The sequence below is a fragment of the Syngnathus scovelli genome, chromosome 7, assembly GCF_024217435.2.
Source record: "Syngnathus scovelli strain Florida chromosome 7, RoL_Ssco_1.2, whole genome shotgun sequence".
Taxonomy (NCBI): Eukaryota; Metazoa; Chordata; class Actinopteri; order Syngnathiformes; family Syngnathidae; genus Syngnathus; species Syngnathus scovelli.
In genome coordinates, this window is record NC_090853.1 from 6,507,375 (window position 1) to 6,524,523 (window position 17,149).

General features: G+C 41.5%; 3 protein-coding genes across 6 annotated transcripts in view; 1 reads left to right on the forward strand and 2 right to left on the reverse strand.

Moving 5' to 3' along the window:
- Positions 1-313: 313 nt before the first annotated feature.
- On the reverse strand, positions 314-3,339 carry slc19a3b (solute carrier family 19 member 3b). The gene is made up of 8 exons (XM_049725312.2): positions 2,963-3,339; positions 2,703-2,882; positions 2,314-2,479; positions 1,814-2,129; positions 1,540-1,691; positions 1,241-1,433; positions 1,024-1,165; positions 314-827 (listed from the first exon to the last, which is right to left on the reverse strand). Exons 1-8 carry the CDS (start codon positions 3,110-3,112, stop codon positions 672-674), a joined length of 1,455 nt encoding a protein of 484 aa, XP_049581269.1. The 5' UTR covers positions 3,113-3,339; the 3' UTR covers positions 314-671.
- Positions 3,340-3,491: 152 nt separating this feature from the next.
- On the forward strand, positions 3,492-10,888 carry daw1 (dynein assembly factor with WDR repeat domains 1). The gene is made up of 13 exons (XM_049725311.1): positions 3,492-3,601; positions 3,745-3,817; positions 4,128-4,272; positions 4,531-4,589; positions 4,661-4,783; positions 4,895-4,994; positions 5,123-5,230; positions 5,616-5,722; positions 5,813-5,915; positions 6,008-6,122; positions 6,883-6,959; positions 8,568-8,730; positions 8,898-10,888. Exons 1-13 carry the CDS (start codon positions 3,562-3,564, stop codon positions 8,930-8,932), a joined length of 1,248 nt encoding a protein of 415 aa, XP_049581268.1. The 5' UTR covers positions 3,492-3,561; the 3' UTR covers positions 8,933-10,888.
- Positions 10,454-17,149, reverse strand: part of sphkap (SPHK1 interactor, AKAP domain containing) — a 43,440-nt gene continuing 36,744 nt past the window's right edge. For 3 of the 4 annotated variants that reach the window (XM_049725306.2, XM_049725305.2, XM_049725307.2), the window contains 6 exons: positions 13,723-17,038; positions 12,573-12,722; positions 11,847-11,930; positions 11,727-11,776; positions 11,444-11,631; positions 10,454-11,379 (listed from right to left, as the gene is read on the reverse strand). In XM_049725306.2, coding sequence (XP_049581263.1) covers positions 11,233-11,379; positions 11,444-11,631; positions 11,727-11,776; positions 11,847-11,930; positions 12,573-12,722; positions 13,723-17,038 — 3,935 coding nt within the window. In that variant the 3' untranslated portion in view covers positions 10,454-11,232. The remainder of the gene's footprint in view (positions 11,380-11,443; positions 11,632-11,726; positions 11,777-11,846; positions 11,931-12,572; positions 12,723-13,722; positions 17,039-17,149) is intronic. The other variant, XM_049725308.2, reaches the window with a different exon arrangement.

The window sequence follows — 17,149 nt, forward strand, 5'->3', positions numbered from 1 at the left end:
ATATATATAAAAGTTCATTTCTAATGGTGTTGCAGTTAATATTTTACATATGATGATGTGCTTTTTTATCCATTAGAATGAAGCACATGGGCAAAAACAATTTAAAGTTTCATATTTTGTGTTTATTGTTAGGCTGATAGGGCTTTGTTTTTTTGTGTCGTCCTGCCAATGACTATATATATCAAGTTTGTCTGCAGTCAATGACGAAAATGTGTTACCTCCAAAAACTAAATATTGCTCAAATCAGATATCAGTTCAAAAAAAGAGTTGAGTCAAATTTAATTTCGTATATCAATATAACTTTAATCTTTCATCAGTTGTTAAAAATCTGACTGAAACCCAAGGTAAGTAGAAACTAAGCTCAATCTCTTTTCTTAATTTTCTCTAAGGGTCAAGGGATAGTCATTCCGAGGTCAAGCTTAACATATGAGCAGCATATACGTGCAACAGAATATAATTTAAGTGGCTGATGTTGGTTATGAAGGCCATGAGAAAGTACTGCTCCTCTAGGGCAGGAGCAAATCCAGAGTTTTTCAATTCTGGTATTCAGTAAAAACTTTTCATGTTTAACTGTTAAAATTATACTCTCAAAAAAAATTCTAACTCACTGCTGTTAAAGTAGCACTGTAATAATCTACTCATTTCTGTCCCAGTAGAACAATTGACCTTGATCAGAAAGCTTCATCATAGATCACCTCCACAGTGTTCTGCTCCATTTTAATGTTATCTGGTGGTTTTGAAGTTCTTTGCTTTGTACAAGCAGTGTAGGTCCCTCGAATCAAAAACAACACGGAGATGACAACATGGTAGATCCCATAAATGATGAACTGAGAGAGAGAAAAATATATTTTTAGCAACACTGAGGAATAAAGCTCCGTCTTTGGATCTGTATGTAATGCTATAGGATAGCCACTAGATGTCACTAAATTTCTATCATTGGATAACATTGCATTGCATGCCATTTGACTACATGCCATACATGTTTTATTATCTACTTCTATTTTATTAGCTGTCCAAACATACCTGTGTCTCAATGTCCAGTCCTAATGTGGCTCCATCAACAATAATAAGTGTAATGATGGTCTGCAGGGAAAGGGCCACAAATGTGTTGATCCCAAATGTCAGGGCGTAACACTCCATGGAGAGATTGGCTGCAATCTGAAATCTAAATTGCATTGTTGCTGTTACACTTGATTGAAGCTTTTTCCAGAACTCTGCTATCTGAATGATGTGAACGTACGTGGTAATGGTAATAAGCAGCATGTAGCATGATTTAAATAGGGCATAGCCGGCATAGCAAGCCCAGATATTGCCGGTGAGCACTATCAGGAACACAGCGCCTGCGCCAACGGCTGAAAACAAACCTAATGCCAACTCTCCCCACACTGACCAGTTTACTTTCATATAACCCACTGAGAAAGCTGCTGTAGCACCTGCCCCACAAAATGGAGACATGGATAGCAGCATCAGGCATACTATATGCATATATTTGTATTATACATTGTTTGCAATTAGTAACCTACTTGTGCTTTGTCTTACCTACAAGCGAGCATGCAGCTTCTACACCACCATTGTAAACAGATGATGTGGCAGACGGCTCAATATGGTCCCACATTAGTTGGATGTAGTTGAGTATTTGTGTATATCCAGCTGTGGCCAAAGCCCACCACAAGGACCAATAGATCAAATGCCTGCATGTGGATGATTAGAAAAAGAAATTATTCTTGTTGATCATGCAGTCCCAAGTCACCGTATAAAAATGTTCAAATAATGTGGAATGTGCATGGTAGAGATGAAGAACAGAAAATAATGCCTTGACGAGTAGGACTCCCTGAAGCTTTGCCAAAGTAAATGACCTGCACTGAACACATTTTTCCTGCTGCACCAGGCAGCATTGTCATTACGCTCCATCTTCTGTTTCCCGGAGCTAGCGTCCTCCTCATCCGCTGCCGTTCCATCAGGTCTGTCCGTTCTCCCAGGCCCCTCCTGCTGGGACTGTCTGCCCACAGCTGTAGTTTTTCTCCCTTTGAAGAACATGCTCCTCTGAGGCATTGGCAACCAGAAGGAGATGAGAAAAGCCACACTTGTAACGCCCAAAGTAATGGCATTGATGTGGAAGTAGTCCAACCCTGTTGATTAGAATTCATACTTTCATACTGCCTCGTGAAATTTTCAAATAATTTAAGAATTTCTTTCACAATTCTCTTTGCAGTGAATATGTATGCTGAAAAGCTTCATCCGAGTGTTTTTGATGTGCATAAATCGAAATGTATTCTTTTTTGTAGTTCTCTTTTGCAAGATTTGAAACAGCACCTGCCAATGAGACGAGAACTTGACCCAGGCCGGCACCAAACGTGTACCCGAATAACATGGCGCTGCGAAGGTAACCGGTGGCTCTTTGGTAATTCTCAAGGGGAATCACGCTGTATATGTAGGAAAAGTAGGCCACCTCTGTAGCAGTCACGACAGCATAATGAATCTGGGGGAGGGTGGAAGAGGGGTTTTAAAATGAAATCGGTGTAATCCATAGTCTTCAAAATATTGGGAACCAGAGGTTGGGTTCATGGGCCAATGTCAGCCATCTCTCAAGGCCCCTTCGGCTCAGGACAATTACTCTAGGTTATCTCCCTTATTGTGACATCTCTGATTGAGAGACAATCATCTTGTGTAAAACATTTGAACTTATAACACTTTATGCAAACCTCAAGGAAGACCATGGCAATCAGTCCTGGAGCAAAGCAGAGCAGCACATAGTTGGAAACCAGGAAGAACCCCTGTAGCACAATGAGTGGCTTATATCTGAGAAAGTCAGTCAGCAGAAAAACAGGGAAAAGGAAGGCCAGGTAGGAATAGGTCCATATGGGAAATAGATAGTTGGTCACCTAAGAAAAAACAACAACGTGCAAACAAACATGGTTGCTGATGTAGTACTCTTAACACATGTTGGTGGGTGATAGCTTACCAGTTCTTCAGAGATGTTCTTATAAGGTCCAATTAAGTATGGTGTGAGGAAAGGCTCTGCAATCCTGCAATTGGCAAAAAACCCATAGAGGGACAAGACTGCAGTAGGGAAAGCCCAGCCTGAGGACTTGAGCTTCTCCCAGCAGCCCATGGTTCCACCTCCCAATAGAATCTCTTTGTCGTCTAGTTCCCAGGGTTCCTAATGTAGCACTTTTATCCTACACATTCAAATAATGACACTTCACCTTGCAGTCACCGGGAATAATGTAATGAGTTAGACGTGCACGTGTCACGCTTTTATGAGTTTAGACTTTCACCTGTTAGGAAACAGAATCAGTAGACTTTAATACCATACAGTTCTGAAGAAAAGGAAAAACATGCAACTTTTAAAACAAAAACCTATCAATAATATTAAAAATAATTATTGACACGAATTTTTTTTGACACAACATGAATAGTTGGGGGTAAATAAATTCATAAATAAATAAATAGCAATCCTTACATTACGCGTGATTTTAGACTTTCATTCCTGACTGAGCATGCGTCGCTGTTACCATAGCAACGGTTTGTTGACGGAGGACGTGGGCTTGCTTGCGCAAAATGAGACTCAAGAGGTTTCTTCTCAGATATTACCCACCAGGTAACACAAACCATAATTCTTAAAGATGATTTATGGTTCCTCTTGTCGTAAATGTGCCTGCAATTGAAGACAATTAAATAAAAAGTGTGGATAAGATATCGTATCTATTAGTATTCGATTTAATGACTTTTATCTCCTTTCAGGTATAATCTTGGAGTATGATAAAGCAGGGCTTTTGAGAACCAAATCAATTGACCTTTTGGATTTGACAATACAGTACGTGCCCTATTAATTACACTGAAGATATGTAGATTCATTATGCATGCATACTGTGGACTTGTTTTTTCAATATTTGCCTGCTTGTGTAAAAAAAAAAAAAAAAAAAAAAAGTAGTTTGGACGGATAGTACAAAGGAAATAAATATTTACCTTCAATTATAAATTGTTGTGCTCCAGAAGAAGAAAGTCTCAAATAATCAAAGCAACGTGTTCTCTTAGCTTTGCTTTTAAATTAATTAACTATTAATAATAAAAGTTTTTTTTTGTACTCAGCTATTTGTTATTATAACATTTTATTTTCTATGTAGAACCAACCCAGATGATTTATTGAAAGAGATCATGCAATCAGAGCCTCTGATCACACAGTCCCGGGCTGAGCAAGTAAAAAAGCTCATTATTCGACTCCAACAGAAACAGAATCAGGAGGACCACAACAGTTTCACTTTTTCCAAGGTTAGTCCATCTGCAAGTCTGCCCCAATTCCCTCTGATATGTCTTAAGTAGTGACATTCGCAAGGCACCGCTACATGTAAACACTAGAGAGCAGCAGGCACACACAAAGGACGGCAATTGTAATTCAAAATTCTGATAAGGCAGTGAAGTTATAGAAAATTTCTGTCCATGAAATGCATATTCCACATGCAACTTAATGACACAAGTGAGAGAAAAGTAATCCCAGTTACCATATGACTTTTTTTGTCCTTTTTACAGGAGCTGAAGGCACACATACTACCTCTGACTAATGTTGCATTTGACAAATCAGGGTCAAGGTGATGTGCAAAATTCTGCCGCCTCATGAAAAGCTCCTGTGTTTTTTGCTATCATTTTGTTCACTCTGCAGGTTTCTAACCGGGAGCTACGACAGAACGTGTCGTATTTGGGACACCGCCTCGGGCACTGAGCTACACACTCTGGAGGGTCACAGGAATGTAGTGTATGCCATCGCATTCAACAACCCCTTTGGGTACTGAAATATTTTTTTTTTTTTATAGCAAAGTGACGCAGTATCTGAAAGTCGCTTTTGTTGTTCTTATGGCTTTCCACTTCTAAGCTATTCTGTCTTTATGCAATTTAGAGACAAGATTGCCACTGGTTCTTTTGATAAGACCTGTAAGCTATGGTGTGCTGAGACGGGCAAATGTTTCTATACGTTTCGAGGCCATATGGCGGAAATAGTGAGTATGACCTGTTTAAATAAAAATGGTTAGCACAAATCATTTGATAGGCCCAAGAAACACAAAAGTATCTGTGAAATATTTTTGTCTGAAATCCAAACTGTGAAAAAAAATGGTGTTTTGTGTAGGTGTGTCTGGCATTCAACCCTCAGAGTACACTTGTGGCCACAGGCAGCATGGATGCTACCGCCAAGTTGTGGGAAGTGGCGACAGGGTGGGAGGTGGCCACTCTCACTGTGAGTCATCTTTTCTTTTCCCTCCTATGAGCCATTTAGTACATCAATAGAATTCTCCTCTCATTGTTAAAATGAACCCTGTTAACGCTGCAAGCACACCCTCTCAACATCACACATCCGTTCTTGATCTGGCTATCATTGTTAAGTTGTTAATAAAACAAAAAAATCCTTCACTGAGGGGTGTTGCAACGTGGCAACCAGGAGAAGCTGCTTTTTGCTGCCCTCATCATGACAGCAATCAATCATCCAGACAGCAGTCAATGAAGATTGAGATGTATTTAGTTCAAGCGAAATAATCAACCTTTATTGGTTATTAACATAATGTTCTTCCTGGAGAAGAGACAAAGAGGTGAATCAAATTTATCTCTGCTTGATTGCATTCAAGGGTCACACTGCAGAGGTCCTCTCCTTGTGCTTTAACTCTGTTGGCACTCAGCTTGTGACTGGCTCCTTTGACCACACCGTTATTATTTGGGATGTTGCTTCCGGAAGGTCAGACATTTTTGTCGCTGCATCGTAATGTAGCCATTGTGTGGAAGAGACCACCACTGACCTAGAATTGTTTTCCTCTTGTTTTCTAAGATGTGTCTACACATTGATAGGCCACCAGGCAGAGATCAGCAATGTGCAGTTTAACTGGGATTGCTCACTTATAGTCACGGGCTCCATGGATAAAACAGGCAAGGTGAGAAGATCTAAATTATTTACAGCATAAAGAAACCGTGCACCAAGCCCGCCAAACAAATAATGTATTTTCTGCTGCAATATTTTTTTCAGGTTTGGGATGCAGGCAGTGGAAAATGTGTAGCCACCCTTGTTGGACACAAAGAGGAGGTGCTGGATGTTTGTTTTGACTTACGGGGTCAACTCATTGCTACAGCCTCAGCTGATGGTGAGACAATTACACTGCATTATTTTTTGTAGCTGTTTACCCTAATAACCGATTCACAGTAGATGTATTTACATAAAAAAATTAGACCATCTTCTTGAATTTCTTACTCATGTGACTAACGTACAATTTCATTGCTATTGATGTGATTTTGGTTATTATTGAGAAAACCATGAATTTATATGAGCTATTCAATTCATTTTAAGAGTTATCATTATTGTTATCATAAATGTCCATGGAAATGATGTAATTTTAGTTGTATCAGGCATTAAGAATGCAAAACAAACTGAAGAAACAAGGGTGATCATTAGTAGCCTCTGCTCGAATAAAAACAGCATCCCAAATGATTGCCAGGTTCATCATCTACTTGACTAAATAAATGATGCACCGCAAATTGATTTCCGTTTTTCCTTGCAGGGAAAAAATGGTGATTACCTTTATTATGGCATATGAAACCTAGACACAGTGCTTGTACAAATTCCATCTGTAAAGCTGTGTGAGGGACATTTTCCAACAAAATCTGCTAAATATTTCACAGTTGACCCATCAAAAATTGAGAACTGATTAAAAAAAAACACTGCTATGCGAGTATCGTATGCTGTTGGATAGGGGAGAAAATTAAGAGCCTTAAAAAAAATGAAACTTGCTCTATGTTCACATCAAACTGGCATTATTATCTCTGTAAAAACATATTTTGAATTTCACAAGATTGTGAGACAATCTCTCTCATTGCATGCACACTGTTGATTCTAATTTTTACCAGGCACAGCCAGAGTTTTCAGTGCGACCACATACCAGTGTCTGACAACTTTGGAAGGCCATGAGGGAGAGATCTCCAAGGTAGGAATCCATACTTGTCATATAAATTTAAAGGTGCTTTCGCCAAAAATAAACCCAGTGCTTTAATATAAAGCCTTTAACTTTTTTTTTTTTTTAAATTCAAATCATATGTTGCCACTAAGAGGCACAAAACTCAAAAGGCAGTGGCAAAAGCAAGGTTGATTTAATCACACATTGATTATTCTGTTGGAAGAACGGAAAAGGTGACATTAAATTGACTGACGCTGGATAATTTCCCATGGCGCACTTGATGATCTCTCGCATCATTGTGCCGTGACACTGTGTTTGAGAGTCACTGAACTAGTGGAGAAGTGAGTTGTCTTCATTGTCACAATACCGCCTGCTCCACATCCGCCTCAAACAAATATAATGAAGAAATATTTACAGCATGTCGTTCCCCATACCTGCACAGTATCTAACTTATTTTGCTTTCTTTTAGTTTCTCTTTTTCAAAATCATAACAAATGTTTCTTGGGGGGGAAAGGGTGGATGATATCAACAAAATGAATAATGCACAGCTGCTTCGAACTAGAAACATTTCACAAGGCCTCATAAAATATGAACGATCACACAAAATATTGAATTATTCACCGCTTCTGTTTGGAACTGAGAGTAATTCGTAGCAGGATTGTGGCAAACAGGTTTCTTTGAGCTCTTGCAATTGTGTAACTTAAAGCCTCAATTTGTGGCTGGAGCTCTCTTGGGATCTGCTCTAAATAGATGTTTATTTGTAAACATACCGATGTTGAAGCGGGAGGACAAGAGGCCTGCTTTCAGGTTGTTCTATGCTCCCTGCGTCCAGTCCAGAAGCTAACCTATGTTGTGATGTTTCTGCAGGAAAGACTTGAGGTAATACCTGCAGCTTCATCTTTCGCCTCACATAATCAAATGTAGAGGAAAGGTCAAATGCTTTTATAGTGCTTGCTGTATTTACACACAAGCGAATGAAGGCACAGTGGTCATGTGGGCAAACGTGCACGAGGTGTGCACAAAAGAAGGTCCCTCTGTTTATCTGTCAGTTATAAATAGATGGGTGAGGGGGGGGGTCAATCCAAAGGATTATGACTCTTATCTCTCTTTAACAGGACACCTTTCCCACCTTCCCACTATGCTTTTTAACTGTGATATTTACCCATTTTTATTTGACCTAGTCCACTTTTTTCTGCCATTTTATTTTTATTTTTTTTCTACTCACCCGTAATTGATCCCAATATTTTTTTAGAGTATTTTTTTTTCTACCCCTGCTTTTATTTTTCCCATCTTCCTCCTCTGGCTTTAATAGGCAAATTCTTTCCTCTTTAGTTTTTCTCCTTAGTGCTCTATTTAAATATCTAATAAAACCATACTTTATTTCTATGGGTATCTTGAGTAGCGCTAATTGATCATCTCTTGGATCTTGTCCCCTCTGTATAAGAATAAAATTATTCCAAGAACGATACGCCCGGGTCTAACACAATTGCTTTCTTTATCCTTCTTAAGTATTTAAAATAAAATCCCCCCTATGGGCTAGTAAGTGTTCACTACCGTTCACCTCCTTTTATCATTTTAAGCACCTCTACTTGAATCTTTTATTCAATACACACAAAATGACTAGGCCCCTCTCGTCAGATCTGCTTCAGTCCTCAGGGCAGCAGAGTTCTAACTGCCAGTTCCGACAAGACAGCTCGCTTATGGGATCCCCAGTCCGGAGTCTGCCTTCAGGTCCTCCAGGGCCACACTGACGAGATCTTCTCCTGTGCCTTCAACTACGAAGGTGACACCATTATCACAGGTACAGCACACCCACAGATGTCCTACATTTGGCAAGCTTGCACGTCTGATAATAGCGACTATTGCCTTGAGCTGCAAATCAAGCGGTCCTTGCTAGCCCGTCACAAATTGTTAATTGCACATCTCCCAGCTGTGCAGCCACCTGCTCGTGTTTGTGTTCTACTGCAGGCAGCAAGGATAACACGTGCCGGATCTGGTGCTGACCGCCCCCCTTCTTCACCCCCGGGAGCCAGTATACGTCCACATGTCACGACACTCCAATTGGTGGTGCACTTATATGCTGCTGTTGACAGCTTCATATGAAGATGAGCAGCTCAATGACATGCGTTGTTGACAGTAGCTGCGTGACATTGAAATGTTAATTTAAGTGAGTGCCACTCGTTTTTAGTCTTGTGATCTTCCAATTGCAAGACTTGATGTAAATCCCCAGCTTGGCATTTACAGTCTATCAATCAAAGGATGACACACTTGAGCTCAAGGTCATCTTGTTGTTTAACCCCCTGCTATGCGAAAGTAATTTCCTCCAAGATTTTGCTTTTCTCATGCAGTGCAGAGATATCGGCTTGAAATAGAGGCCAATGCATTTCCACCATGTGTTGAGTGTCTCAAATTCATAAGTCTCAACTGGAGACTCATATGTGCGTTTAGAGAGACCATGAAATGATTTGAAATTTGTTTTGTGTCACCTGGGAATACAATTGCGTCTTAGAATTGCAGTGTTACTGATTGCTGCTTTGTTTGATGTCTCTCCACTTTGCCCTGCCTTTCCCAAGACTCTTTCCAAGTCATTAGAATGTTTTCATTGGGGTTATTTGAGGACATACATATATTTTGTGCTACTTTGCTGTAATGTTTGAAGTTGAAGTAGTTAAAGTGTTCCTGCGAATAACTCAACTTTCTTGTACTAACTCAAAAGTCAAATGCTTCTGAAGACTTGCAGTGTGGATTCCAAACAAATATTTCTGGAAAAATATGGTCTCCAAAAATTTGAAAGTCAAGCCGAATAATCACGCTTAACAAGCCAATGAAATTTAAAGACTGTGAGACTTGTACTCAGTGAGCAGCTAATATTCTAAATCACAAATATGTTTATTTGTTGCTGGTGATGGATAGGTAAGGAAAAATATTTAGATGACAATTATGAATAATTGCAAGCTAGGAGCGAGGCTTAAACATCTGTCCAAGTTGCTCATTACACTACAGTATGGCAACAGCAGCAATACATTGTCATCATTCATAAAAGAAAAAAAATGTATACCGCAGTCTGTTGTGTTGAATTTGTAACAGGTGTGAACAAAGAGACCTGCCTCACGGCCACATACAAAAATTTCCCTCAGCATGTTTGTCAGCACCGATAGTTTTCTGGACTATAAACCGCACCTGAATATAAGATGCACCAGCTAAAATTAGGGGGAGACCCTGTTTAGTTTATATAAGACCATAAGCCGCAGGTGTTTTAATGTTTCATTTCCATATATAAGAGAATATGCACAAATCCTACAATATTATAAAAATCATGAAAAAAATCATAGATAAGCTGCAGGGTTCAAAGCTTGTGCAAAAAGTTGTGATGTGTAGTCCGGAAAATACGGTACATCAGTTGTTGGTTACTGTGTAGGGGTTGACTCATTTATACTCTTTTTGACAGCTTACAGCTTTGTCTCGCATCTTGAATTGGTGAGTAATTGAATTTTCTTTTAGTCACGTCTTGTTGCCACAAGTAAGAGATTTCACATCACAGGGATTTTTATTGATGTCAAAAGATAAATACATTCAATCACTTATATAATGACATTTTACAGCTCAAATGTGTGCTTCTGTTAACACAAGAGTACCACAAAGAAGTGAAATAAACACACCAATTTCACTTACAAATTGAACATTACGAACCTTACTTGGTCTTTCCTGACCATAAATGCTAGAGTCCACTACTCCAAGGTGCTGCAGGTCCAAACGGTCAATATATACAAGACAACAATCTAAGATCTGTTCTCAAGTAACACATAATAGATTCCAACATAAATGTTCATGTTCACAAAAAAGACGTTTTTGGTGGCTAATGAAAAAGAATATTTTAAGCATTGGTGTGATCTTATGTGAACAGCCATGAACAACGGTAACATTTGTACTTTCTGGAATAAATAAAGGGATCAACACAATATTTTTTGTGAGATTCTGTAAATATTCTCTAATTATTGTGTAAATCGATATACTGTACTTTGGCGCAGTTAAACCCTGCTAACCATAATCTCTAAATGGCTTGTTCCCTCCCAATAGGAATGTCCAACTCACGTTCCTTTGGGATGGATGTGAGCAGTGACAGACAAAAAAAAACAAAACCCGAACCCTCCATGGACGCAAAGTGACAGCAGTGAGGGAAAGGAGCATTTGTCAAGTTGGATGATCACTTTGTGTTCTCAGCTTTGGAAGCGGACACACTTGGTGAGAAGACAAGCGTCAGTGTGAGGAAGTGAACATGCACACTGGGGAAAACTAATCCACTTCACAGGATCTCGAAGAGCCAGTCAAACAGGCTAGACAGCGATGTGTCCTCACTCTCTTCATGAAGTTTACAGAACTGAAGCACAGCACTGAACAAGTCCGAGATCCTCCATGACTTCTGGGACAATAAATGGACCAACTTCTGGAACTGAGAATCAGAAGCATCCATGTCAAAAACGAATGCTAACAAACGCTAAGCATGTTTAACCCACCTTGGCAATCCTTTGTTCTTTGGACTTCTTGAAGTAGAGAACTGGAAGACCCAGCTCGGAAGCTGCGATCCACTGCAGAGCCACTGTCACCTCCGAGTCCATGCAGTCCGCTTCCAGGTCACAGTTTACCACAAGGAGTTCCCTAACATGACCGCCACCACCACCTGCTGTCCTGGCTGAGATGCTCTCTGAAATGTCAATCATCAATTAGTCACAATTCTCAAGTAAGAAGAATTGGAGTCTCTGGAATTTAAGAAGTTTTAAGCACCAAATTCTTACTTACCAAAGTAACCATCTTTGGTTGCTGATTGGTCAGCTTTCTCGGGCCCTCCACTGTGAACACAAATTAGTCTGAACAAAGAGACCAAAAAATGTCCAATAATAACGTTAATATCAGAATTACCTTATTTCTGTGCTATGAGACTGCACATCAGAGAAAGTCTCCAGATCGGCCATGCCTACGCTTGAGCCGCTGCTGGTGCCATTGCTGTAAATCATAAAAAAAAAAGACAGCATTTATATTTTAGTTCTACGCATTCTGCATCATCACTGATGACGATCCATAGTTGGTCAAATCACATTGCAGTTGCGGTAGAATCTAACACTCATGTTTGGCAGAGCTGGTGATATTTTAATCACGACAAGCCTGTCTGAAAATGAGATTTGGAAGTACTTGGCGTGGAATTGATGGATGAGCCCGGTGCTGGTAACCATGCCCTGGTGTCTCATGGTTTGGGGATGAAGTGTTAATTTCAAAATGCTGATGGTATGATGGTGCGTTTCATAATAGAAAGATTTCCCGCAGAACACAGAAAGCCAAGGACGATCAGTGACCTCTCAATTCGCCATCAAGCAAAAGGCTTTTGCTTTGAGAAGTCGTACTGTACGTTCTCCAATGACGAGAGCTGCGCACTATTGAAGGTTGGTCACGCCTTGTACCGGGCCTTTGTGAAACTCGTTGTCCGAGCAAGCTGGCATGAAATCAGCAGAAGCAGCATAAAGCGGGGGGGAAATAAATTTAGGATTGGCACAAGAGAGAGAACAGGAGTCAGCAGCGATGGGCCAATGACAGTGAGGTGACGGTGGGAGCAGCAGCTTCAGCATTTATCGGGAAACGGCAGTTACTGACCCCTCGCTCAGCTGGATAAAACTACTGGTCTCATCCTCCGTGTTTATGTGGGACCAGCTTCCCATGCTCTCTTCACTGCTAGCGCTCATTGAACGCTTGTCCCTCTTCTCTACTTTGGCCGCAACCACAGCTGACCTGTCCCTTTCACTGCTGGGAGAGCAAAATTGATCATGGATTAAAGTACCTCGGTTTTCCTCATGTCTTCTCAGCGTGCGCTACACAATTAGGTAGCTAATTCATCAGCATATTTAACGCATCGGCAAATTCCATTCCTCCAAGGGTACGCCTGTATTTTCACTGCTTTTGAGCACACTGATCAAATTAAGTCAATCAAATAATTGAGGGCTGTCAACCTTGACAATACGGGAAAGAAATCAACAATTATTGACTCTGAGGGACTGTGTGTCACTCTTAACCTTAGAGACGAACTCCGATTGCAAACAGGAGAATATCTCCACCCTTATTCATTATTCAGCATGTACTGTATGGATTTAAGGATTAGCATTCCATTAAAATGGAGAAATATTACAACCTAATGCGAAAGCCACTGTTAGTGTTGTTTAGCAATGTAATAAAAACCAAGCGAGTACTCCAGATGTAGACCCAGGCATTATCTGTTTTAAATCATCGAACAATTGTTAGTCTAGCATAAATATAGTAGTAAAACATACCAAAAGAAAATTCAACAGTAAGTGTACATAAGTCAAAATGTGCACCGTGAAAAAGGTCACTTAAGAACAAAACTTTTATTATTTTCTCTCTAACTACTTTCATTAGCACCTCTTTTCAGGTTCATTTGAGATTGAGATGCACAAAGTATAGTGACAGCCTTCATTAACTGCAAAACATTAAAATGCTGTTAAAACATTTGTCTATGCCTCATTAGCGCTTCTGGAAGCTATTCGGAAAAAACATGTTTTATTTTTTTAACTGTAGCTGTCCTTGTCTCTCAAAACACTACCAAAGAAATTGTAAAATATGAAAAATGCAATTTGATCATTCTCAAAATTTAAAATCTTTCAAAAAGTCTGGTTGAAAAGACAACTAGAACCCGAGTCAACTAGCCAAGTCAACTAGCCGAGTTAACTAGCGCAGATGATTCCCATTCTTTTATAATCTGTTTTTTACAGTAAAGGTTAAATATGAGTACCTGTTGCCGTTGGCTGTAATCTTCTCCATACGCTTGGTACCTGGCATCTCTGGTGGTCGTTCTGGAGGTCCATCTCTCCTTTCGTGGGTATCCCCCTCAATGTGGATCACTGGTACATCCCTGGGGGCTCTTAACCGGGGTGTACCGCTGTTACCTGCACTTGTTATAACCCCTGTTTGTTCCTGACTTGACCTACTCCGACTACAGTTTAAATGAGATTGTTTGAAGCCCCTCCTTCTCTCACCAACAGGCATGTGCGTTTGTGAGTTTGGCCCATTTGGGCCCTCTTGCTGATCTCCGGCACATGATTTGCCAATTTCTACAATGTCAGCTGCCAGACGATTTGCAAACTGCTGTACTTGGGGCTGACAGTCTCCTGCAGCCTCCAGCTCAATACTGTCCTCTGGATCAACAATGATCTTGTTCTTCCGCATCAAAGACTCAATAGAACTGGACCAGGTATCGTGGATCAGCATATCAGTGATCTGGTCGGTCTTGCCTCTTTGATAAAGACACGAGTCTGACTTGCACAGTCCCGTTGCTGCCACTGAGTTGGTTGGGCAGATATTCAATGTATCTCCATGCACATTTCTGGCAAAGCCATCAAATGAATTGGCTTTTATTGGTGAGCTGACGGTCAGTCTTGAATCTGAGGATCGCCTGTCTGGGACTGATGATTGTCGTATGCAAAAGGGAGTCCGGGCAGATGGCGGGAACAAGCTGTTGCTCCACTCTTTAGTCTTTGCCATGACGTGGTCTTTGTTTTCCTTATCCATGTCCCGGAGCATGAACCTGTAGAACTCCTCCGTGATGCTCTCAGTGCTAGACTGTTTGGAGAGGCAAGATGTAGTTCTAACATTAAGGTGACCATTTTTCTTGGATGCCGCCTGTTGCACAGCTGCAGCCAGAATGCTGCTGGCATTTTTCCCTGCATAGTAGTCTAGGAGAAGGTCAAAGCCTCTGCCCTCAGTCTCCATCTGGTTTACCATGAACCGTGAAAATTCATCTGTGATGCTCTCACAACTTGACTGTTTGGAAACAGAGCTACCACGACTCAGGTTCTGGCCGAGACGACTACCAGGGCCCAGGGTATTTAGTGTACCCGAGGGGTCTGCATCTTCCTCTGGAATGCTTTCATAACTAGAGGCTTTTCCACGGCTCCACCTCTCACACTGCAATCTACTACGTGTCTGGCCTGTTTTGGAAGTGTCCACCACATTCAGCTCAGGGCAGTTCATAATCCTGGCAGTGACCTCCGAGGCAAAAAGGGCAAAGGGGTCCTGTGGTTCATCAGGGTTGACCGACTCGTCTACCACTCGGTTCACCAGGCGTTCCATCAACTCTGGTTGCTCCTCTGTTTTCTTTTTTATCTCACTGAGGCGTGGTGCTCGATGTTTCTTAGAGGACACACTGTTGTTCTGACCCTCTTTCCTTCTGAGTACCGTTCGACAAGCGGGGATCAAGAAAGCCTCTGGGCCCTCTGGAGATGTACCCTTGAGGGCACAGAACCAGGGCTGCTTCCCGGTAGAATTTTCAAGACATATGGCAGCTAGTTCCGTGGCCATAGACACCACTGTAGCAGCCAAATCATCGGCAAAGCAAGTAATGGGGGTCCTGCTCTCTGAGTCCATTCTCCAGGAGAAGAGTGAACTGCAAGAGTTGAGTGACGACTGCGGGGTGAGAGAAGACTGTCTGCTGTCATTTCCTGTCACAAATCGACCCCGCCTCTCTGTGCAATGAACGGGGATTTCACTCAAGGGAACTCTGACAGCAGTTGTGTCCTGGTGACCAGAGTAGTCTTTTATATGTACGTTAGACTTCGATTGAATTTGTACACAGCACGAGTGCTGGGGTTGCTCTTTGTTGTAAACTGTAGAGAGAGATGCATTGACATCACTTTCTTCAAGTATATTTGTGCTGATTCCAGGAACCATGGCAAGTCTATCTGTGCTTTGACACATACCATGTTTGTCATTGTTAGTTGATTGCTTATAACTTACTGAACCCTGTAATTGACTTAATGGATCATCGTTTCCTTTTGTGGCAACATTCTGCTTGCTAGTATCAAGGTCCTGTGTCTCAAAAGTCCCTTGATCACTTCTTGAAATGTGACTAATCTTTTTTTGTGCCTGGCAAAGAATCTCAAAGAGCAAATTGTTTACGCTGTCCTGCAGAAGAACCTGGAGGCTCGGTGCATCTTTTCCCGTCCCTTCCAGTTCTTTTTTCTTTTGGGCTTTTTCCAAAGCATGCTTAAAAAGACTGTCGGCCACCTCGTCGATTAATTCTCCCACTTCTCTTTCTTCGGTGTAGGATTTTTTCGGGCATGTAATGCCATCAACTATCTTGTTATGCGTGGACTCCAAGAGGTCAGCTACACTCCGGTAGCCATGTGGATAAGTCAACACCTCAGCTGCTTCCCTATGAAGTACTTCAGCAATGTTTGCACGGAATGCTTCGACACTGGTACCTTCTGCAACACTGCAATGTAGCGTGAAGGCCGCAGATGTTTGGGCAGCAGATATTAAACCCTGTGATGTTTTGTAGGCTGCATTTAAATCCGTGTCACTATTTTCAACCTCCCCGGGCGTCTCTGTAAGCTCCAACGCTGCAACAGCACCGGCAACCTGAGCCATACCACACATAGCTGAAGAAAAAGAGTAGTCGCCTTTCTCCTCTGGTTTGTCTAGCTCCTCTTCTGTGTCTTCTTCTGAAGTTGAATCCTTGGTGAGATGTCCTGCTAGCTGTGGGGAAGTTATGGTGCCAATAACATTGGCAGCGCAGGCCAAAGCCACCTCGACAGGTTTAGATGGAAGCCCTCCATAACGGTGAGGATTATGACCTTTCTTTTCTGGCATCTCAATGTCTTTTGTGGGAATATCCTGGTCAGACACATTTGACCCCTGAGTCTCTGGCCACTCTGCAGTTCCATCTGCACTGTCTGGACTTTGAACTATGACAATTTTGGGGAGTTCAAAGGAGCAGGTATGCTGTTGGGAAGGCCGTTTTCTTTGCACGCGTGTGGTCTCGGAGTGACACCGAGAGTGTGACACACTGACTGCAGCCTCAGAGATAAAGGAGGTTTCATCTTGAGAAAGGCGTATGAAGGCATCTTGTAGTACCGACTCTGCCAGATTGGTAGCGTAGTGACCGGCTGATTCCTTTGTGTGCCGGCTGACCTGCTGATGTGCTTCCCTTTTCACTTCTGCATCATCCTTGCTCTGATGATGAGACAGCTGTGTCCTCTGACCCAGGACATTAGCATTGTGTTTCTGTGCAACCTCTACCGAGCTCTCCGCTTGTCCACCAGCTTCTGCCTCTGTCAAGAGATAGAAAGACAATTTTTGAATTTTGAGGTGACCACATTTTCTTCCAAGTGAAAGAATGGCATGATTTTGGTATATGTCAACAAAGTATATTTGACAGGACA

Excerpts from the sequence above, each read along its gene's own strand:
- slc19a3b (XM_049725312.2), bottom strand. The coding sequence starts at position 3,112 with ATGGGCTGCTGGGAGAAGCTCAAGTCCTCAGGCTGGGCTTTCCCTACT. Across the intron at positions 2,883-2,962 it reads AGAACATCTCTGAAGAACTG|GTGACCAACTATCTATTTCC; the intron begins GTAAGCTATCAC and ends GTTTTTTCTTAG. Across the intron at positions 2,480-2,702 it reads TTGCCATGGTCTTCCTTGAG|ATTCATTATGCTGTCGTGAC; the intron begins GTTTGCATAAAG and ends ACCCTCCCCCAG.
- daw1 (XM_049725311.1), top strand. The coding sequence starts at position 3,562 with ATGAGACTCAAGAGGTTTCTTCTCAGATATTACCCACCAG. Across the intron at positions 4,590-4,660 it reads TTTGACAAATCAGGGTCAAG|GTTTCTAACCGGGAGCTACG; the intron begins GTGATGTGCAAA and ends TTCACTCTGCAG. Across the intron at positions 5,916-6,007 it reads CCATGGATAAAACAGGCAAG|GTTTGGGATGCAGGCAGTGG; the intron begins GTGAGAAGATCT and ends TATTTTTTTCAG.